The sequence below is a fragment of the Meleagris gallopavo genome, chromosome 1 (assembly GCF_905368555.1).
Source record: "Meleagris gallopavo chromosome 1, MGAL_WU_HG_1.1, whole genome shotgun sequence".
Lineage (NCBI taxonomy): Eukaryota > Metazoa > Chordata > Aves > Galliformes > Phasianidae > Meleagris > Meleagris gallopavo.
In genome coordinates, this window is record NC_139404.1 from 52,619,370 (window position 1) to 52,642,155 (window position 22,786).

At 44.3% G+C, this 22,786-nt stretch overlaps 1 protein-coding gene across 1 annotated transcript; it reads left to right on the forward strand.

The window, feature by feature from the left end:
* The first annotated feature begins 22 nt into the window (after window positions 1–22).
* Window positions 23–12,360, forward strand: RTCB (RNA 2',3'-cyclic phosphate and 5'-OH ligase). The gene is made up of 12 exons (XM_085227507.1): window positions 23–220; window positions 298–376; window positions 1,088–1,155; window positions 2,807–2,906; window positions 4,081–4,237; window positions 4,455–4,611; window positions 5,693–5,852; window positions 6,642–6,817; window positions 8,451–8,639; window positions 9,114–9,224; window positions 10,120–10,239; window positions 11,287–12,360. Exons 1-12 carry the CDS (start codon window positions 128–130, stop codon window positions 11,392–11,394), a joined length of 1,518 nt encoding a protein of 505 aa, XP_085083633.1. The 5' UTR covers window positions 23–127; the 3' UTR covers window positions 11,395–12,360.
* Window positions 12,361–22,786: the final 10,426 nt, after the last annotated feature.

Sequence of the window (22,786 nt, forward strand, 5' to 3'; positions counted from 1 at the left end):
AGTTTGTCCCTCGGCGGCTCCCGTCCGCCTTCCGCCTCCGCTGAGGTGTCGTGGCCCTCGGCAGCCGCCGTCGTGTGTCTCTGTTGGCCGGGCGCTGCCGGAGGGGTTCAGCGCGAGCGGAGCAACCATGAGCCGCAGCTACAACGATGAGCTGCAGTACCTGGACAAGATCGACAAGAACTGCTGGCGGATCAAGAAGGGCTTCGTGCCCAACATGCACGTGCGTGGGGAGGGGGAGAAAGGAGAAGGGAGGGGGAGAAGGGGAGAGCCCGGCCGCTCTGACCGCTGTACCCGCAGGTGGAGGGAGTTTTCTACGTGAACGACCCGCTGGAGAAGCTGATGTTCGAGGAGCTGCGCAACGCCTGCCGTGGCGGAGGTGCGTCTGCAGGGCCTTCACGCTGACGTTTGCGCTGGGCTGGCAGCGCGCTGGTTTGCCCACAGCTTTCTTTTATCCAGGCCGAACAGGCCCAGCTCTCTCAGCATATCTTCACAGAAGAGGTGCTCCAGCCCTCTGAGCACCTTCATGGACCTCCTCTGGTCCTGCTCTAACAGCTCCACATCCTTCTTGTGCTGGGGGCCCCAGGCCTGGATGCAGTGTTGCAGAGTGGAGGAGGACAGTTCCCTCCCTCTCCCTGCTGCCACTACTCCTCTGATGCAGCCCAGGGTACAATTGGCCTTCTGGCCTGCATCACACACTGGTGGCTCACATTAAACTTTTCACCTATCAGGACCCCAAAGACCACGGCAAGGCTGCTGTCAATGAGTCCTTCTCCCAGTCTGTACACATATCTGGGATTGCCTTGATCCAAGTGCAACACTGTGCACTTGGTTGTGTTGAACCTCATTAGGTTCACATGGAACCAATCTTCAAGCCTGTGCAGTCCCTCTGGAGGACTTCCCTTCGTTCTGTCATATCAACATAATGATATGTCAGATCTTGCTTAGTTCTGACCAGATCTGAGCACTTGCTTGTGATTTGTGGTGAGCTGGTATGTTGAGCAGGCCCTTCAGAAAGTGCCTCATCGTGATTGCCTTGGTAAGCTATCTGATTACTGATGTATTTTGTTTTTCTTCTTTTGGTTTTAAGGTGCGGGTGGCTTTTTGCCTGCTATGAAACAGATTGGGAATGTGGCTGCATTGCCTGGAATCGTTCATGTGAGTCGTTGTTCTGAAAAGTTGCTTTGTGTTCCTGCTTGTCATTGATCATGGGAATACTGCTGCGAGAAGGTGTTTGGATCAGAGATCTCTCTAGGACAGTTGGTGTGTTGGGAAGCTGGTTCTGAGTATTTGCAAGGACAGGCTGTGAAATTGTCAGAAAGGGGAGTATCTACTTATTTCACTGACTGCCTTTTGACGTGAAGCCTTGTTGGCTTTGCTTTATGCTATTCCCGTTGCTTTAGCCACTGTTTTTCCACTCTCTGTTGTTTTTGAATCCTCTCTGCTGACCTGCAATGCATGAAGAAGAGAGGAGAGAGCAGGAGGTGATGTTATTTCTGTTACTGTTGCTGCCCTACTGTTGGTGTGAGCCTTCTCATGCACTGTTTTCTCTGTCCCCATGCGTTTTGGAAATGAAGCATCAAATACAGTGTTGCAGGAAGAACATCGCTTTTCAAGAAACATTAAGTACAATGTGGAAATGATCTTTTTATGTTCAGTGTTGCTTACATTAATAAGTACCAGAACTGTCTTTTTTTTTTTTTTTTCAGTTGTTTCTGATGGTGACTCAGCAAAAGTTTTCAATTTCTGCCTACAGTAAAAGGCTAACCATCAATTTGCTAAAGTGCCCTAGTGATCAACTAAGAAGAGGGCGAGGGAAAATTGAAGCAACCTGTTAAAATGGGAATTATGGCTGATAGTTTGTATGAGAGATATTATTATTATTTTTCTATTCACATCTTCATTCTTTTTAATAAGATTTCTTGTTGATGGTAAGGGGAAGGAGAAGAAGCATATAAGCTCCTGAAAAAGTTCTCCTTTTCATGTATAGCAACAGTTTAACACATTCAGTGGGCTTCAGAAAACAGACAATGTTTTGAGACCTATTTGCAGTGTCATAATCTAAATTTGCCATGCTTCAAACTTGTAGAGTTGTGTAGATGCACACTCTTTCTTTAATTGGCAGAGAAAGGTTCAGTTAAAAGTAATTCTTTTATGAATTGATTCAGCTCCTAACTTATCATGTCATATCGAAAGAATGACTTTTTCCACCCATAGCATGCAGTTTTAGGTCAACATCCAGTGACGTAGCTAAGAAAGGAAAGTGCTGACTGTTGTGTGATCTTATTCCATTGCACTGACTTCTTTCTTTGCTAAATTTACTGCATTTAAGTATTGCTGTAGATGGCACCTAACAGGGACAAAACTCGTCTTCAGTCTTATGTCTCTGCTCTGTGCCATTCATAAGTTATTGCCTACAAAGATATCGGTGCAAAGGCTCTTGAATCCAGGGATAAGCTAGATTTCAGTTTGCGATCACAGTTCTTACACGTAGGTGTTTGGTTGTTCTGTAAGTTTTCTTGAGACTGGGTCAATCTCAGGAGGGGCTACTCAGCTGACTAGCCTCTAGAGCTTGCTTCAGGGTGCAATGAACTGCTCTCTGCTTTCTTTGATGGTTTCTCCTATAAACTGTAGGAGTTTAGTTACTTTCCTGAATTCAGCTGTCTACTCCATCAGAACATCCTTTCTCTGTCTGTTGTACTGGTCTGTACATGTGACAACCACTATCACAAGTCAGAGCATAACCAAGATGACTCTTAGTGCGGTACAAAGTTTGCAGAACTTTGAAATTTCCTTTGTTTTCTTTTAGAGATCCATAGGCCTGCCAGATGTCCACTCTGGCTATGGCTTTGCCATTGGCAACATGGCAGCCTTTGATATGAATGATCCTGAAGCAGTGGTGTCACCAGGTAAGATTACTTCAAGACTGACTTAATCTGCACTGAGAAAGGTCTTGGCTTAAAAATACATGACAAAATGGCAGATTTGTACTTTATATGCAGAACAAAGACAAAAGATGACTGTATTACACAGAGTATAAGAGACACTTAAATTTCTGTGCTCAGAATCTTTATTCTTCACAGAGTGAATGGTTATTCTGTCAGCATTTAAACAGTACAGAAAAATTTACCATTATGTTTTTGGCTTGGGCTTGTATCCCTCAGTCTTGAAGAGAGAGTACAAGACTTTGGACTTGGGTTTCACCATGTTGATAAAGAATTGACTCTTCTCTTTGAGCAAGATTTGATGCCCCTTTTTAAGAATATTTCTGTATTTTGTTAAAAACATGACTTTCTTATATTTCTGACTTTTTTATATATACCTTGGTCTTTAGTAACTGATGGTCTACAGGCGCTTTTGTGGTTGTACCTGACATTCATGTTTTAGGCCTTACTTTATTCAAATCACGTGTTCCCAATGGACTCAAACTGAAGATCTCCTTGTCTAGTGTCCCCACTCTGGCACTAGTAAAGGTGGCGTGATTGGTCTCTCACACTCAGCCTCGCTCTGTGGTGATAGTTTATATTAAATGCTGAGAATTAAGCAAAACTAAAATTTCATATTACTTTTAAATATTTACTGCTTATTATATAGTATTTATTTCAGTGAAGATTGAAAAACGATTTGCTTTCAAGGACTTGCTTTTGGGATCTGTGCTAAGATTTTCATCTGTCACTTTCCTTGTGTCCTGAGGCAGCTGAGTGTCCCCTTCAATTTCTGTATATGTATTTAATTAAAGCACTATACACTTGCTGGAGCAACTAGCAGATGCATAGAGTATGTGTTTGAGATGGAAAAGCTGTGTGTGGGGTTTTCTAAAGAGTGGTCAGGTTTGTCTTTGCAAAACTATTTGGCTCTCTTGAAATCTATGACTTCTTGTAAATCTATTAAAACGTAACTTAATACAATTCCCAATATTGTCTTAGAAAGAAGACGTAAGATCACATCATTTGATACGTGCTCCCTGTCAGCAAGGACGTTGATTTAAGACTAATATGAATCCCATCTTTAATATTTTAATATTCATGTTTAGCAAACAGCATTAGCACACTATTAACTGTATGGCTCTTCTTGCACTGCTAGGTGGTGTCGGATTTGACATCAACTGCGGTGTCCGTTTACTGCGTACAAATTTGGATGAAAGTGATGTGCAGCCTGTGAAGGAGCAGCTTGCCCAGGCTATGTTTGACCACATTCCTGTCGGTGTTGGTTCAAAGGGTGTCATCCCCATGAATGCCAAGTAAGAGAACAACTTTGTGTGCACGTCACTGCAGTGGTCATCTCTTGTTTTTATGAAAGATTCAAAGGTGGGAGACTTTATGACAGAGAAAAAAATCTAAGCCTTTCTATACATGTGCTTCTCCAGGAGGAGAACCATCAAGTTTCTCAGGACCATACCTAGTTGAGTTTTGAATATTTCCAAGAATAAAATGCAAGTATGTGTTTGCTAATTGCAGGGATTTGGAAGAGGCTCTAGAGATGGGTGTAGACTGGTCTCTCCGGGAAGGCTATGCCTGGGCAGAGGACAAGGAACACTGTGAGGAGTATGGAAGAATGCTGCAGGCTGATCCCAACAAAGTCTCTTCGAGAGCAAAGAAGAGGGGCCTGCCTCAGGTAAAGCTGTGTTTCAGAAGGGTTTTTAGTGCTCCCAGGGTTCAAAGTGAAAGATAGCGGGTGGTTTTTCTGACTTTGTCTTTTCTTGAACCTTTGCCTAACGGTTCTTGGCAAGTGGAAAGGTGAGACAGTGGTGCTATTTCTGATTAATTCTTGGCAGAGTTTGAACACAGGGAAACATGATAAACATTGAGCGTACCCAAAGTCCCTGGGGGCATCAGGTTTTCACCAGTTAACACTGGGATTCATGTTTGCTGGCATTTCCCCATCCAGATGTAGTTTTGTTGAGAGACAGGCAAGCTGTTCTGTAACTTTTCTCCTTGTTTGCATAGCAAGTTAATAGCAGGGCAAGGAAAGATACCACAATAAATGTGACTAACTCAGAACTTTGAATTACAGTTCAAGGGTTGATTTTGTTTCTATGTATAGTATGTCACTGTGTCATTGCTCTGGGTGGAATGCTTTTGAGGTAGCTATGACAATGCTTCAGTTACTGAAACTTTATTTTGTATGATTTGAGTTTTATGAATTGTGCTGCAATACATTACAGGATTTTGTAAAAATGATGTTAGGTCCTCAAATTTCTCATTTTACCTATCAAATAAGTAATCACTTATTACCAAGTCAGAAAAAAATGGGTCTTAAAAATGGAATATCTTGCTTTAATCTGCTGAAAAGGCTTTATGATGTAGTGAATAGGATGTTTTAGCTTCCTCATGAGGTTAGAAACAAGTGTAAGGCAATGTCTGGCTTGTCTCTACAAACAGGATGGATTCTCAGTACTCTACTTTCCCTGTCTTTTGACTAGACCTAAGTAAGTTGCAAAAAGAGTGGCTACACAGACTGTAGATTCTAGTCCTTTTGTTTAATCCTGGTCTTGTTCAAACAGTAGAAGTTGTTATGAATCCGAAAAAGAGGGCTATGATAATGCTACTGTGTTCTGCTTCCTTTTAGTTTACGTTTGTTTGTTTTTCCTGGGAAAGCTTCTAAAACTAAAAACTTTCTAGCAATTTGCCCTTTCGCCCATATTCCCATAGCTGCCTTGCTAAGCACTGTCTGATCTTTGTGTTGTGATTGGCAGCTGGGGACCCTGGGAGCAGGAAATCACTATGCTGAGATCCAGGTTGTGGATGACATTTACAATGAATATGCTGCCAGGAAGATGGGCATCGACCACAAAGGACAGGTTTGCGTCATGATCCATAGTGGCAGCAGAGGTTTGGGCCACCAAGTTGCCACAGGTATGGTCCGACTGGCATGGGTACCTGGAGTAAAACAAACTCTTCAGCATGTTCTTGTCACTGGCTTGTAAACTCCAACACCAAAAAGCTTTTTCTTAAAATTGCCAGTCTATTCTGAGTTATCTTGGCAAAGGTTGTCTTCCTCTGTTTTCCCTTTACTCAAATGCTGGAAAAGGTTGCGTACAGAAGTTGTAGAACCAGCATTCTTGGAGATATTCAGAACTTGACTCAGTCCCTGAAGAGCCTTGTCCAGCTGGAGCTGCTCTGAGCAAGTGACAGAACTAAGTAACTCCCAGAAGTCCCTTCTAAACTCAGTTCTTGTATGATTGAGAGTGGAGGGATCCTTTGTCTGGTTCAGGGGCTCTCTTCAAACATACTTGCTTAGGATTGTGAAGTCTTAATATGTAGTATAACAAAGGCAGACACTCTTGTGGCAGAAAAATAAAAGACTAAACTATTGGGTCACAAGAAGATTTTACAGTTGCCTTTATTGTTTTGAATGTAATTAAGTGCTTAGATTATTAGCACATATCAACAGGCTGAATTTGTATAAACGGAGAATTCTTTCTGGTACACCTCAGACCCTGAACTTTTCTTTCTAAAAACAGTCATAGGGAATGCTGTTTGCAAACAATAATATTCTGCCACAAAATTACTCTACTGTTTGAGAGGAAGCTGTAGGCTTGACCACTGGAGAGATGTGTTCAGTTTTTGAATATAAATTGTATATGTGTTAATCCCATAGACTGAAACAAAATGAAATCACTTAGAAATCTGCTTATCTCCTAGATGCATTGGTGGCTATGGAAAAAGCTATGAAACGGGACAAAATCATAGTGAACGATCGCCAGCTAGCGTGTGCCAGGATTGCCTCTGTGGAGGGGCAGGATTACTTGAAGGGAATGGCAGCTGCTGGAAACTATGCGTGGGTCAACCGCTCTTCTATGACTTTCTTAACAAGACAGGTATGAGCAGAATTGCCTCTGATGTAAATGTTCTGGTGCACATCATGCTTTATCCAAGGCATGTGGAATACACAGTAGCTGCGTAACAGAATCATAGAATCACCAAGGTTGGAAAAGACTGCCAGGGTCATCCAGTCCAACTGTCTTTCTGTCACCAGTATTTCCTCACTACACCATGCCTCTCAGTACAACATCTAAACGTTTCTTGAACACCTCCAGGAATGGTGACTCAGCCCCCTCTCTGGGCAGCCTGTATCAGCATCTGATCTTTCAGAGAAGAAATTTTTCCTAATATGTAACTTTCATTTTTGTGCTTCTTAAGTCTGTCCAGAAAATGCAGCTTACACAGAACTGTAATTAAGGCAGTCTTTGTAATTCATAGAATCATGGAATGGCTTGGGTTGGAAGGGGCCCCAAAGATCATCAAGCTCCAACCCACCGTCATAGGCAGGGCCACCAACCTCCAGATCTGGTACTAGGTCTGGTAAAACCTCTCAGCATCACTGGATTGAACTTTCAGAAGCCATTCAAGCAGTATTTTCTAAAATGCCTCAAACTGGAAGAGGAAGATGAAAGAAGATTCTCCTTTTTAAACTACCAAAACCATCTTTTTCAGAGTTGCCAGATGGTAACAGATTAAATTCTAATGTTAAAACTGTTGATGGGCAGGTAAGTCTAGACAGTCCATTTCTGTCACACTCTGCACTCAATTTCTTCATGGCTAAAATTGACTGAGGGTTCTTACCGGCCATGTCAAGTGTTTAGGTCATGGTTTATCACTGCCTTATCAGTAAGAGACATTTTCAAGCAAATCTGTTCCTGGGTGTTTATACCAACTGGGTGAAGAACCCCTTGAGGGCAGCCCTGCAGAGAAGGACTTGGGGGCCCTGGTGGATGAGAAGCTGGACGTGAGCCAGCAGTGTGCGTTTGCAGCCTGGAAGGTCAACTGTGTTTTGGGCTGCATTAAAAGAGGAGTGGCCAGCAGGGAGAGGGAAGTGATTGTCCCCCTCTACTCAGCTCTTGTGAGGCCCCATCTGGAGTACTGCATCCAGGCCTGGGGCCCCCAGTACAAGAAAGATGCAGCACTCTTGGAACGAGTCCAGAGGAGGGCCACTAAGATGATCAGAGGGCTGGAGCACCTCTCCTATGAAGAAAGGTCGAGGGAACTGGGCTTGTTTAGCTTGGAGAAGAGAAGGTGCATGGAGATCTCACTGTGGCCTTCCAATAGTTAAAGGGAGTGCATAAACAGGAAGGAGAATGGCTGTTTACGAGGGTGGATAGTGACAGGACAAGGGAGAATGGTTTTAAACTGAGACAGGGGAGGTTTAGATTAGATATTAGGAGGAAGTTTTTCACACAGAGGGTGGTGATGTGTTGGCACAGGTTGCCCAAGGAGGTTGTGGATGCCCCATCCCTGGAGGCATTCAAGACCAGGCTGGATGTGGCTCTGGGCAGCCTGGTCTGGTGGCTGGCAGCCCTGCACATAGTAGGAGGGTTGAAACTCGATGATCATTGTGGTCCTTTTCAACCCAGGCCATTCTATGATTTTAATTTTTAAAAGCATTGTTTAGCTTCTGTGTGTACACTGCAGTTCTCCTCTTGTATTCCATGTCACGGTTTGTTCTCGTTTTAGGCTTTTGCCAAAGTCTTTAACACAACCCCAGATGACCTCGATATGCATGTTATCTATGATGTGTCTCACAACATTGCCAAAGTGGAGCAACACGTAGTGGATGGGAAGGAACGGACTCTACTGGTGCACAGAAAAGGATCAACCAGAGCCTTCCCTCCTCACCATCCTCTTATTGCTGTTGATTATCAAGTAAGTTTAGCTGTAGGAGAAGGAAAACAGAATTTTTGGATGAATCAGATAAGTTTAGTGTGTTTAACGGAGATCTAAACTCGTTGAGTTCCTCTTTTTGAACTAATAGCACTGGAAACCTTATGGAATGGCAAAATTCTGCTTGTGTGTTTATTTGATCTTTGAGATACTGAACTCAGTCTTGCACTTCACAATTACAGTGGCTGAAAAGCCATGAAGGTTTTATATCTATGGCAGGCTGCAGTCATTTGCCTTGTCTGTCTGTTGGACCCAAGTCTTTTTGATATACTGGTGTATATTTTCAGTGCATTTTGGTCTCCAGAATCCTTGATTCCAGGCAACTAAGGCAAGTGGGGATGCTCTGACGGAATGTAAATCTAGCCTCTTTTTTTGGAGATGTAGTTCCCCTCAGACATTTATTAATGAGTTGTTTGGGCTTTTCCTTGGTGAATTAAGACTTGTTTGCATCCACAGCTGACTGGACAGCCTGTTCTGATTGGTGGGACTATGGGCACGTGTAGCTATGTTCTTACTGGCACAGAGCAAGGCATGACTGAGACATTTGGAACTACTTGCCACGGAGCTGTAAGTGAAAAGCATTTCAGGAAGATGTTTGGATGGGAATATCATCCAGTGAACAGGGTTTTTAAAGGGTCATTCAGTGTCTGATTCATTTGTTGGTAATACAGGGGTTCTTACCACTGTCCAAGCCCAGGAGGATTGCAGGCTGGAAGTTTTCTTTGTCCTTTTTTGAGTAGTTTTGACTGCTCCTACAGAAAATTTAAGGGGTGCTTCTTTATATGAAGCAAAGGTTGATATGACTATGTCGAGAGTGATCTCCTTTTTCAAAATCCTGGTATCTGAGCTAACAAGAACAATTCACGATGCTGAGATTGTTTATATAAAATTCCTCAGTAGCTGGAAGAAGATATTTTTCTCCCTTTTTCCTTATGTTGTGTGATAAGGATGACTGAGGAAGAGAAACGGTTTCCAGTAAAACTCTGCATTATGAGCACTGTCTGACATGGTTTGGGCAAAAAGGCTAGTGTGTTTTACATACAGAACTTTCCTAGCCATACTAACAGATTTTGCAGAAGTTTGTCATCTGAAATCTAAGTTCATTTCCCATTTAGTGGTTTGCTATGGTCTGTGTCATCAGCTATTCTGTTTGCTTATAATGTGTACTGATTAGAGATTATGTGCTAGATATAGCACCAGATGTCAAACTTCACCCAATACTATTCCGGGGGGTCTGTCCTAGAAGTCTGCTTCCTTGTCAGCAGTTACAACTACTTACATGGTCAGGGTTTACATGGTAGTCCTGACAGAAGGTCTTTCATTTTGTTCAACACAGTTGGAAATGCAGCTTACCTTTCTTGTGCATATCTGTTGATTTCTTTTTTATGTAGTAAGAAAGAGTGCTGTTTTTCCAAACTACAAGAAAAAAAAAAAAAGCAGAACTAACTGATCTACTTTCTAGGGTCGTGCACTGTCTCGAGCCAAATCTCGACGTAACTTGGACTTCCAGGATGTACTGGACAAACTGGCTGACATGGGCATTGCCATCCGTGTTGCTTCTCCCAAACTGGTCATGGAAGAAGTGAGTTTAATACTTTGTTATCTGAAAGGGGAGAAGAGAATCATGCTCCTTGGCTGAATGACCCTCTGTCACTTGATTTTTGACTGAGCTGATTAATCATCACTTGCCTATATATACAGCTTCTGCAATTTCTGATAAACTATAAACAAGTTTTCCTTGTCCCCACAGTCCTGCCAGAAGTAGATTATTTGACAGGTTCAAGGGATACTTTTTTTCCCTCTTTTCCTGCATAGAGAAATAGAGATAGTAACCATCTACTCTGAAAAATCTTTGTGGGACCACAGAAGTTGTTACCTTTTGTGGGTTATCTTCCTTCTAAATGATGTTCTCCCAGTTTTGAATTTAGCATATACTGTAGTTGTTATTAAATTCACTGCAGTGTATGAGAGGTCTGCCTTTTAAGACAAATTCCTCTTTCTCCTCAAGAAGAGGAGAACTTTGACTAGAAAACTTTGATTGTTATGACTTCAGTTATGATTTATTATGATTAACATGTCTCTTGTGAACACGGCTTCATTTGTGAAAACATGTCAATCATAACTATGCTTTTATGGGTGTTAGTGTTGTACAACCCTGTTGGTCCTATTAAAATCTCCATTTAAGGGTGGCTTCCTAATAAAATGATGGAGGAGGAGCTCAAGAATTCAACCCTGTTTCTTGTCATTGAGAGGCAGTGAAGATTAATCCCAAGGGCTATCTGGAAAGAGGAAGCTGGAATGACTTCCTGCCAAATGCTGAGTCCCAGCATTACTGGCTGCTAGTGTATTGGATTAGCTGAGAATATTAGGAAAACTGAACCAAAACAGCTAGTACCTTATCTGGAATGTGGTAAAAGTTGAATTCTAAAACCAAATATATCTTAGATTTTTGAATATGTTCTAGTATGTCTAATATGTCTAGATTTTCAATATGTTCACCTCCTTTTACAACCTTAATGCATATAATTCAGTTTTTATGAAGAAATGAAGAGATATCCAAAGCCTGTGTCTAGCTTCCTATGACTTTGGGCTTATTACAATGTTTTCTTTTTCTCTCTTCCCCCTCCAGGCACCAGAGTCTTATAAGAATGTGACAGATGTTGTTAATACCTGCCATGCAGCTGGCATCAGCAAGAAAGCCATTAAGTTGAGACCTATTGCTGTTATAAAAGGCTAGGAACTGACAAGGCAGCAGAAACGCACCAACATCTTTAGGCCTTCTGCAAAATTTCTGCAAAATCATCATCTTCCCAGAACTTTGGACTCAATAATCTACTCAGATATTGCATCACTGTTATGGAAACACAGCAGTTGAAGATGCCCCTATTTTTAACCATGTCTAGACATAAATAATGGCTCCAGCTCCTTGTTATATGGCGTTCTTTTCTTATGGAAACGGTAAAGAAATCCGTCTTGTTTTGTTTTGTATGCAGTTTCTCCCCCCCATTTGGCTGGTTGTTCCCAAGGCAGAACTTCTGATTTTCCTGAGTTATCACTAATTACTGTGCTGCAAGACCACCTCCATCAGCAAAGGTGACATATGAGCCAGACCTCCCATCTCTGCACCTGAGTGCCTGGAGCTCTTTCCATGTACAGAAGTACCCTGATAGGCAGGGTATAGCACCTCTGGGCAGGGAGAGGTCTCTCTGTTTGCAGGTATCTATATTGTTGCATGTTTTCTGGCAGTTGAATAAAAAATACAGAGTTGGGAGTGGTCTCTCACTTGGGCTGAGAGGCACTAGCTAGGTTTGAGGAGCAGTCTTCTCCTCTCCCCCCACCCTCTACCATGTACCACAGCACTTGATGTGCTTGGCTGTGCCCAAGTAGGTGTCTGCAGTATTGTGTAAAAGCTGGTAGAAATGTTATTTTGAAAGGTCTTGTTTGCCCAATAGAATTGCAATTTCACAGCTTAGAGATCCAGTGTTTTGAAAAGTCCTAAGTGTGTGAAAGTTGGATTGGATAGTGTTATTCACTGTGTCCAGCAACAGATTGAAATGAGTCCAGTTGCAGGGTCAGGCCCAGTAGGATGAGACTGCTTTCAGCTGATGTTGTTTCTTTTCTTTAATTAAATAAGGCTGGAGTGGAAGCTGATCATCCCCACTAGATCATATTGGATATTATAAATAAAATGGGAAGATGGACACTGCAGTGTCTGTGTCATGTTTATTCTGTGACTGTTGCCCACTTCTAAGTGCATATACCAGCATGGAACCCTGGACATCTTGTGACTTCAGCTGATGGACCTTGCAAAGAAATGTGCAGGTGACAGATTTTTTTGCAGGATGCAGAGGAGGAAGCCTCTGTATGCAGACACAAGAGGGCAGCAGGAGGAGCATAAAACTAAAAGCAAGAAGGGAGCTATCCCTGCCAGAAATTCGTGTAAAGGAAGCAAATAGTGATGAGTGGACTTGACTGCCTTTTGAGGAAGCATCCCTTTAGGTTTAGGTTGATCTCAGGAGGCGTAACAGCATTTTGTTGCCTTAATCATTATGTTTAGCAGTGTCTTAAGCTTCAGTATGATATTAGCTGCAAGTTATAAGAAGCAGTACATACCTTGATTCCTTTAATTCCATCTTTGGCTTAAAGAGGGTGTCTTGTTTCTAGCTTTCTGAAGTGGAATTGCTCCATCTCTGAGGTTTGAGATGGACTCACTGGGTTTCAAAAGAAAAAAACTTCACTTAACGATGTGAAATAGAGTTGTGGAGACACTGACTGAAAGACAAGTTGTTGGTCGCAGTCTTCTGCAGAAGTACATGTTCTGTTCTGCAGTTTCTGTCTAAATACTGCAGACTCTTTGATGTGGAATGCAGAGGAGCTCTTAAAACTTGTGTTTAAAAACAAGGAAGCATTTCTCAAACACTTCTCCTTTCCTACCATTTTAGATTTACAGCTAGATCTCAGCTTTGCAGCTGAAACAAATTTCAGTTTCTTACAAGCACAGATCTTCTGTACCATGTAGGTGCTCTCATATCTATGCCATAAGCCTCTTCTGATCATCAACATTCATGCATTAGCCTTCAAGAAATCAAAAAGTGGGGGCAATTTTGGGTTCCTATTGCAAAGCTACTATTAGTTTTGGTTGTATATTGTGCTGTACAGAGATGACTGTTGGTTTCCTAACCACCTGAAAAGTAAGTAAAAATGAAAGATGTCTCCCAGTTATGTCACTTGTATTTAAAATTGGATGTTCTGATTAAAGGCTGTCTTTTTCTCCAGATAGAGCTGTCCATAGGTTCTTCTTTCAGTATGCAGTAAAAAAAAAAAAAAAAAAAAAAAAGGGAAAATACCTTATTTTAAAATACCTACTAAAAAAGGTTGAATCAGCCAAAACATCTCTGTAACACCAAAGGGCCCACATGGTTATTCAACCAACTCTGCCTCAGTAAAAGGTTACAGGGAATTCAGAAGCATCTGTTTATGTGTGATCATATGATATGCTTCCATTCCTTCCTCTAGAAGACTGACAAACCTTTGGTGAACAATTTTTGGGGGTTCTTTTTTCTTCTTTTGTCGGGAAGCAGTAGGTAGGAGATCTGGGTCTGTCTTACACTGCTGGAACTGTCTATCAGTCATGCATCCAGTGCCTAACTGGTTGATTTAGTCATCTGTATGATGACCTGCAGCAGAAAGTTTGCTGGCCCTTGGGGCTCAGCTTACTAATGGACTTGCCAAAGCAGTGCTACTTCTGCCTCTAGGAAGTGGGAGGTATCATTTCTGGTGACAGCACCTTCCTGCGGTCTGCTTACAGGGCTCACTGCAGGGCCAGTGCTGTGCAGCATGGGCTATACAGCTTCCTCCCTTGCCAGGAACCCGCTGCTCATGGTGCACTCAGAGGTTTGTGCAGGTGCTGTTCCTACACCGTTAGTGCAGCATTAAGCAGCAAATAGAAAACTACTTTGGGTTTTTTCATGTCTGAAAGAGTCTCATACCAGGACCCAGCAAGCTGCAGGCTTGTGGTGTGTTTGCTCTGCATCCCACACCAGCTGCTTGGGAACCTGGCATCTAACCAGCGTCACTTTTATCACCACCTTGAGTCTTTGGGGAGGTTTTTCTGCTATATCCCTGCTCTCTCTGCTTTACACGCTGCTCCTCACATGCACTGCTTCCTCCTCTGCCGGTGGTCCTGGGCTGGTGGCCTGGCCCAGGAGGAACAAGTGATCTCTGACACATCTCTGGCACAGGCCTCTCCTCTCTCTCCTCTGCTCTCCTTTGTTCCTCCCAAACATAAACACTCTTAACTGGCCTCTTCTCCTCTCTCTCTCCCCACTTCAACCTTCAAAGCAGGCAGAGAAAGCGATATCGCTCCCACAGCATGTGCCAGCACGTTCCCCTCTCGCACAGGGAAGGCTTCAATTACATTCAGGCCCTGCCCGAAGCTGGCATTTGCTTTGCTCTCCTGAGCACTGTCCAAGCTTGAGTGATTCTGATTGCTGCCGCCTCAGGTTTTTTTGGGTTTTGTTGTTTTGTTTTGTTGTTTTTTGTTTTTTGTTTTTTTGCCTGGAGAGGCAGCAGTGGAAGGTTTGGGGCAGATAAGGGACAGGCTGTGATGCTGAAGGCACCTGCAGCAGGTGCATTGTCCTCAGTGCTGCAGGAGGCGGTGGGAACCTCCTGGCATCCTCAAAACACTGATAAGTGCTCCTGGAGCTGCTGTTAGCTGAGGTAGTGCTGAGCACACACCCCCTCGCTGCTTGCTCCTTCCCAAAGCGCAGGAGTCTTCTTCAGTTCGTGTTGGGTATAAAATTCAGAAACTGAAATCATCACTCATCTTAATTACGTAGACTAGGACCAGGAAAGGGAAATGGAATCTTCTGCCAGCACTTCATCTAGCATTTAGTAACTCAGCAAACAAAACGTGAAAGTTGATGTGGAGAGGAGAGACTTAGACTGGATATCATGTTTTTTTCAATATGGTTGAATAAGGCACTGGCAGAGATTGCCCAGAGAGGTGGTAGATGCCCTGTCCCTGCAGACGCCCAAGGTCAGGCTGGAGGAGCTCTGAGCACCCTAATAGAGCTGTGGTGTTTCTATTCATTACAGGAGAGTTGGACCAGGTGGTCTTCAAGGATCTCTTTCAGCTCAATTCTATGATTCTATGTGCCCTCCCTTTCATACGCACACGAGATATATGGATAGCCTTGCACTGATGCCTGCTCCTAAAAGGAGATGCTGGTGCAGCTGGGGTTGCAGTGCCCCTCCTCCCCTGCTTTCTGCGTGTCTTTGCCTAGCACAGCTAAGCAGAAGCATTTTCTTCCTTCCTCTCCTTCAGGGAAATTGAAGCCCTGATCCCTTTCTCACACTGCAAACTGTGCCGGTAGCTGAGGTAGCAGCCTGGGCTCTTTGCCTCAGCCCATATATGGGCTGAGATGTCAGCCTGGGCCTCCTGCACTACCCTCGAAGTAAAACCTGGGGAACCTGCTCACCTGCCCCGTGCCAGGAGGGGAAGAGGGAACGGATGGGAGGGAGGGCTGCAGCTCCTGCAGGTGAAGATTTGGCTGTGGGTGCATGCAGAGTACTGCCCAAGCCATGATGCACAGATCAGCAGCTTGTTACCTGAGTCAATGAAGCTGTAGGAAATTATCAAACCTGAGCATGCTGGCAGGGAGAAAACCAGGCTGCCAGCAGTTGTGAAGGTACATGCTAGAGGACATGGGAATTTTATAATGTTTGAAAGGCAAAGGAGGGAGACTGAAAGCAAGAAAGTTCAGTGTTTGAAATCACTAATTTTGCAGATGGCACCAAGCTGGAGGAAGTGTTAATCTGCCTGAGGATATGAAAGCTCTACAGAGGGATCTGGACAGGCTAGATCAGGGGCTGAGGCCAGTTGTATGGGCTTCAACAAGACCAAGTGCTGGGTCCTGCGCTGTAATCACAACTACATGCAGCGCTGCAGGTTTGGGACAGTATTGGGACAGAGCGGCTGGAAAGATACATGGAGGAAAAGGATCTGGGGTCTTAGCTGGCTGGCAGCTGGCTGAACATAAACCAGCAGTGTGTCCAGGTGGCCAAGAAGGCCAACAGCATCCTGGTTTGTATCAGAAATACTGCAGCCATCAGGAGCAGGGAGGTGTACTTAGCACTGATGAGATCATACCTCACCAGTTTTGGACCCTCTCCCTACTAGAAAGGCTTGGAGGCCCTGGAGCCTGTCCAGAGGAGGGCAGTGGAGCTGTGAGGGGTCTGGAGCACAAGTCTGATGGGGAGTGGCTGAGGGAACTGGGGTTGTTCAGTCTGAAGGAGGTCATCGCTCTCAACAAAGACATGAAAGGAGATTGTGACAAGGTAGGAGTTGACATCTTCCCTCAGATAACAGCGATAGGATGAGAGGGAATGGCATCAAGTTGTACCAAGGGAGGTCCAGGCTGGATATGAAGAAAAAATGTATGCTCAGAAGGAGCGGTGCTGCAGTGGCACAAGCTGCCCAGATAGGTGGTGGAATCAGCGTCCCTGGAGGTGTTCCAGAACAGTGTGGATGTGGCACTGAGGGACGTGGTCAGTGGGCATGGTGGAGATGGGCTGATTGTATGACTAGATAGTTTTAGAGGTCTTTTCCAATCTTAATATTCTATGATTCTATAATGGAAGATTCAGATCTCTGAAACCTTCCTTGCCTGGAGTAAATGAAGGATTGCATATAGCCTGGCCTCAATTCTTCTGTGTTAACACTAGCACCTGAGCATGCTTCTGTCCCAAACTGTTGCTCTCTGCCTTTCTTAGTATGTGTTTAGTCACTTGCATGCACGAGGCCATGGGTACCACACATTCTGCTCACAGCAAAGGCAGTGGCAGTGCTGGCTCCTGGCACAAGGAGCTGCCCTTAATGGGGACTGAGAGCTGCCCCCAGGCAGTGGTACAACTCAGACCAGAACCACAGAATGGCCCGGGTTGGAAGAGACCTCAAGGATCATGAAGCTCCACCCCCCCCCATACACAGGCAGGGCCACCGAAACGAGCTTCCAAAGCCTTTTCAATCTGCATCTTTTCTTCCAACACTCTGAATCAAAGCAGAGATCTCTGGAAACCTGTGGGCAGCTACATCCCTACTGGGAAGCAATTGGGAGTGCTTTGGGTTACAGCACTCAGGTCCCGGAGTACCAGTGCTGAGTGCATTTCTCATTTGGTCCCCAGGCAGCAGGCACCATGCTGTACTGCCAGAAATAGTTACATCCCATAACTCTTTATTGCCCTTTTTACAGTTTCAGGCAGAAGGAAAGGTGGGTTTCCTGGCTGGAAGAACATCTTGCCAATAAATCACTCCGTTACCCAGCTTTTAAGAACTGTAACCTGTTTGCACTTTAATCTTTAAAAAGAAAAAAAGAAAGCAAGCTGGTTGTTTTAGTTTTGACTAATGCTTATTATTGTAGGGTTATAAATCTGTAGCATTCACAGACAAGTTATCAAGCTTTAAAATCACAGATAGACTGATCAGTTCCTTCACTATTTTCCTGCCAAATCCTTATCCACTTCTTGGATGAGGAAGAAAAAACATCACTGTAAATTATTTCTTCCCCAGAGGGTATTTATATTGTAGCTGTTGTCAAAGGGATTTTCTACACCCACCTCTCATGGGAGTCTTTTTTTAATCAGGTAGATAGAAAAAGGGCTGGGTTGTGCACTTTCTTCCCCATTTTGAGCCTAGCCTATCAAGAATTTTGTCTGTCCCCTTCCCATCGTATGCCTGTGCATGTCCACTGTGGGGCACTGAGCTCTGCAGAGGAGCGGATGCCTCCTTGTCCAGCCGGAGGCCAGGACGTGGGGCTGTGCTGACAGAAGGGCACTTTTGGGTGTACTGGGCATCCCCATAGCGCAGAAACACTTGGGATGCTGGGGTTTGTCCCTCCTGTCCCTGCCTCAGACCAAGGGCCTCCAAAAGGCCTCCAAAAACAGCCTATTTCAGAGAACACACAGGCTTCTGGCCATTTCTCCTGCCAGACCCTGCAAACTCTTCCATTAATGGTCATTGGATGAAGCAAAAGTTTTATCTTGATTGAGAAACACGAAGCTTTGTTTGTGAGACAAATACTTATTTCCTTGTCTCCTGGGCAGGAATTCAGAATATGTGATGATTATCAATAGCAGGCAAGAGCATCATTGCTGTGTTCTTTCCTTTCTGTTCCTCTGGCTGAAAGTTAACCTTCTGTCGCAGACCAATTCCTGGAGAGGAAATTTTGGCGTAAGGCCGAAGCATTTGGGTACATCTCCAGAGAACAGCTTTTGGTGCTCTGAGCCACCATGGACTCGTCCAACCTGTGCCAAGTAATTTCATTTTCTTGTGTCTTAGTGCTCTGTTCAACCAATGATCTTTTATGGTTCTTTCCCATTAAGGAAACAAATTCTGATTCAGGGACCATTGCCATATACATCTATGGGCACTGCCTAATATGGCAGTACTTCTCTGCAGACCCCAGACCCAGCAGCTCTTGCTCAGCATCAGCATTGCAGTCGTGTGGTGGCCCTGAGAATCTGTTTTCTCCCTCGCTTCTGGCACTGCTGGAAGGACAGCTTCATTCAAAAAGATACTGAGACCCTGGAGAGTGTCCAGAGAAGGGCAGTGGAGCTGTGAGGGGTCTGGAGTACAAGCAACTGATGGAACTGAGGTTGTTTGGTCTTGAGAAGAGGGGGCTCAGAGGAGACCTGTTCTCCCAGGTAACAGCGATAGGATGGGAGGAAATGGCTTCAAGTTGTGCCAGGGGAGGTTCAGGTTGGATATGAGGAAAAAATGTATGCTCATAAAGAGTAGTGCTGCAGCGGCACAGGCTGCCCAGATAGGTGGTGGAGTCACCAACCCTGGAGGTGTTCCAGAACCGTGTGGATGTGGCACTGAGGGACATGGTCAGTGGGCATGGTGGGGATGGGTTGGTGGTCAGATTGGATGATCTTAGTGGTCTTTTCCAACCTTATGATTCTGCAATTCTGTGAGTTAGCCCTACTACTTCTTTACCTAGATCCTGGACACATTTTGGGTGTAAAACAATATAACAAATATGTAGGGCATCAGTAATGTGCAGACTGGCAGCAAAGGAACCTGGAGGACTTGCCCCATATGTCTCTGTGCACAGAGTCTTAAGCAGGAAGGCTTGCATGGTGACCTGTCCCAGCTCTCTCTGGCTACACCCCCAGCAGTGGCCATTTTTCAGGCAAGTTGAGGTGGTGTTCTTGCAGCAGAGCTTTTGCTGATGAAGCCTATTTGACTCAGAATTCTCATCCAGTTCATGAGGATGCTTTGACTAGAAGGTGAGAAAGGAGAGTGAAGTGAACAAAGGGACAGCACCTGGCTGACATTTTCAGCAGGAAGCATTTCAGCGATGCATTTCAGTGTATGGGGATTTGCTTCAGTTTATTTCATAGAACTGTGGAATCACAGAATGGCTTAGGTTGGAAGGGTCCTTAAAGCCCACCCATTTCCAACCCTGTGCCGTGGGCAGGGCTGTCAACCACCATTTCAGGCTGCCCAGGACCCTATCCAACCTGGCCTTGAACCTCCAGGAGTGGGGCACCACAACTTCTCTGGGAAGAGAACCTTGTGGAATATTTCAAAAAACCCTGAGATCAATTCAAGACATTGCACACTGCGGGAAGACAATGCAGGTGAGGCCTTTGATTTGAGAGGGGAAATAAAACACAAACATTTTGTTCAGTCAAAAGTGATTTTCTTCCTCAGCTTCTTGTGTCTGTCTGGATATTGGGCTGTGAGGGGTGAAGATGCCATAGGGTGTCCCCATATTGTACCTAATGGCTGCCCCAGTGCATCGAGTGTCCTCAGAGGCTGATGCCTCTTTCACTCTGCCCTTGTTGCCCCTCACATAACCACTTTCCTCCCAGCATGAGGAAGCTCCAGGCTCCAGACCAGGGGATGAGGGGCTGGATTTGGCTTTTTCATGTTCAGTTTGTGTTTCACAACACCAGCTTTTCAACAGGTCCACCTCCCCCTCCCTGCCTGTGGTGACTCATCCCAGGAATTTTAATCTCCATTCTCTGTCTGTAGTTGTAAAATATAATACCAGCAAAGTTGCGCTTATTTATCCTGAAGCCATGAAACTGTTGTCAGAAGAAATTGATATGCACTACTGAGGGGAGAAAAAGGGCTGCTGCTGCTGGGGAGGATTTGACTTGAACAGGGCTTTGAATTCTCAGCACTTCAAATGGAAATTTCCCTTTTTGAAGTGGATCCATTTTCATCTCTATTCCTTTCTTGTTTTTCAAACTACCTGAGCAGGATTTAGAGAGTTTGTTTGTGGGAGCATTAGTTCCTGCCACAGCTCTTGTCTTCAAGAGGCTTCCACCACAGTGCCATGTCTTATGGGGAGCATCTGAGGGAACTGGGGTTATTCAGTCTGGAGGAGTTTCCAGGGAGACCCTATAACTCTCTACAGTGATCTGAAAAGAGGCTGTACTGAGGTGGGGATTGGCCTCTTCTCCCAGGTAACAGAGATAGGATGAGAGGGAAAGGCCTTTCGTTGTGCCAGGGGAGGTTCCCATTGGATGTTAGGAACAATTTATTCTCAGAAAGAGCGGTGCTGCAGTAGTGCAGGCTGCCCAGGGAGGTGGTGGAGTCACTGTCCCTGGAGGTGTTCTATGGCATTGCAGAGACCCATCACAGGCCCACTACAGGAATTAACTAGAGACCCACAGTGAGTTGCATCTGACTCTGGTGCACATCTGAGCTGCCCACTGTGCCGTGATTTCTTCTTTTGAGTGTACCTGTGCACTTCCCCTTGACAGCTCAGCTTGGGATGCCCCTCAACTTCTGTCCTAAGTGAGGAACCAGCATCTCACCAGCTACAAGTCCAGTGGAAAATGGGATGCAGTGTGTCACCTGAGGTAAGGAAAAACAAGGGGTCCTTCCTAGAGTGGAGCAATACTCAATTTTACTTTCTCTCTGGGCTGAGGAAGCAGTTGACCCACTGAACGCATCAGTGGTGGTCTTCCAGTTGCATTGCTGGGAAGTTTGCACTAGGCGTTGCTGCAAGGCTCTGCTGAGAAAACTTTTCTTATGACTATGAAAAGAAGAATTTGTACCTCATCCAGTGAGAAACCATGTTGGAGTGAATGGCTGTTACCACCACCCTCACTATGCACAGCCTTCTAGAGATACCGCCCAACCATCTTAATGCCTTTTAAAGCCAGGCTGGCCCAGCAGCTGCTGGATTACCATCCTATGGATACATTTCAGCAGCCAAGCTAAGTATGTCCCCCTAGGCCCTCAGCACTCTGGACAAAGATTTGCCTATGTTAACATGAGCACATTCTAGGTGCTCCAGGTCAAATCATAAGGTCTTCCCCTTCTTTCACAGATATCTAAGGCCTAATGACTGAAAAAAGAAGCAGATCAAACATGTAAATTTGAACAGGGATTAATTATACACTTGCAACAGAATTAAAAAAAAAAAAAAAAAGTTTAGGTTTGTCTGCATTAACTATGCCCATGGGGGTGTTCCTTTGTATGTGATGATGCTCCATGAGATATTAGGTCTAGTTCCACCAGATCTCCTGAAAAGCCTTGAAGGCTTGGGGAAACTCTGCAAATACATTTCAGCAGGAGGTAGACAATGAGAAGGGAAGTGTCGGCATCTCTTCCTCAGAGCACAGGAGAAGCCTTTGTTGAGTGGCCTGAGGCTAGTTCTCAGCTCCTGGATTTCAAACAGATATAATTATCACTTGGATAAGGTTCAGGACTCAGAGGGAGCTGCCAAATCTTTCATGAAGGAGTGAGTATGTCCCACTGAATCTGGGATAAAAAGCAAGAAAGAAAAGAGGAATATGATTTAACAGTGTAGGTGTTGTCTTGCATATATGATGCGCTAGGTAGGATATACTCCCAGTGGTATCCTATAGCCTGTCTTATAAACCCTCTTTTTGTTTGTTTGTTTTTGCAGCATTTGTGATGTAATTTCATTTAACTGATTATTTATTTATTGCACTTATTCATGGCATTTAAAATCTAGCTGAAACCAAGTGGTACTGTAAATGTCTTTACAATACCTACTGTCCAAAGAGCTCTAACCCAAGGAGATTCAAAAAAACAAATAGTATAGCTGATCTTCCAGGGATCCCACTGATTCTCCAAAGCTTTTGAGCTTTTTCACTCAGCCCTATAAACTGCCTTTCCTTAAAGCTTCCCAAGTAAATTCTAAGTCCAATGGATTTCCATTCACACTTTTCATGTTGTCTACATGCCTTAAACCTTCAGATCTGCCTAAGCTGCAAATCCCTTGTGTAATCATTGTGATGAAATCCCTAACAATATTTGAGTATAAGCTTACAGCCTTTGCTCACTGAATTAAAAATCAAGGCCAGCTGGAAGAAAGGAATGCTTTCAGGAAAAAATATAATAAGATCAGAGAATCATAGAATGGCTTGTGTTGGAAGGGACATGAAAAACCGTGTAGTTCCAACCCTGTGCCATGAGCAAGGACACCTTCTACTAGACCAGATTGCCCATGGCCCCATCCAGCCTGGCTTTGAATGCCTCCAGGAATGGCACATCAAGAGCTTCTCTGCAAAACATACTCCAGTGTCTCAGCACCCTCATAGTAAAGAATTTCTTCCTAATGCCTAAGCTAAATCTGCCT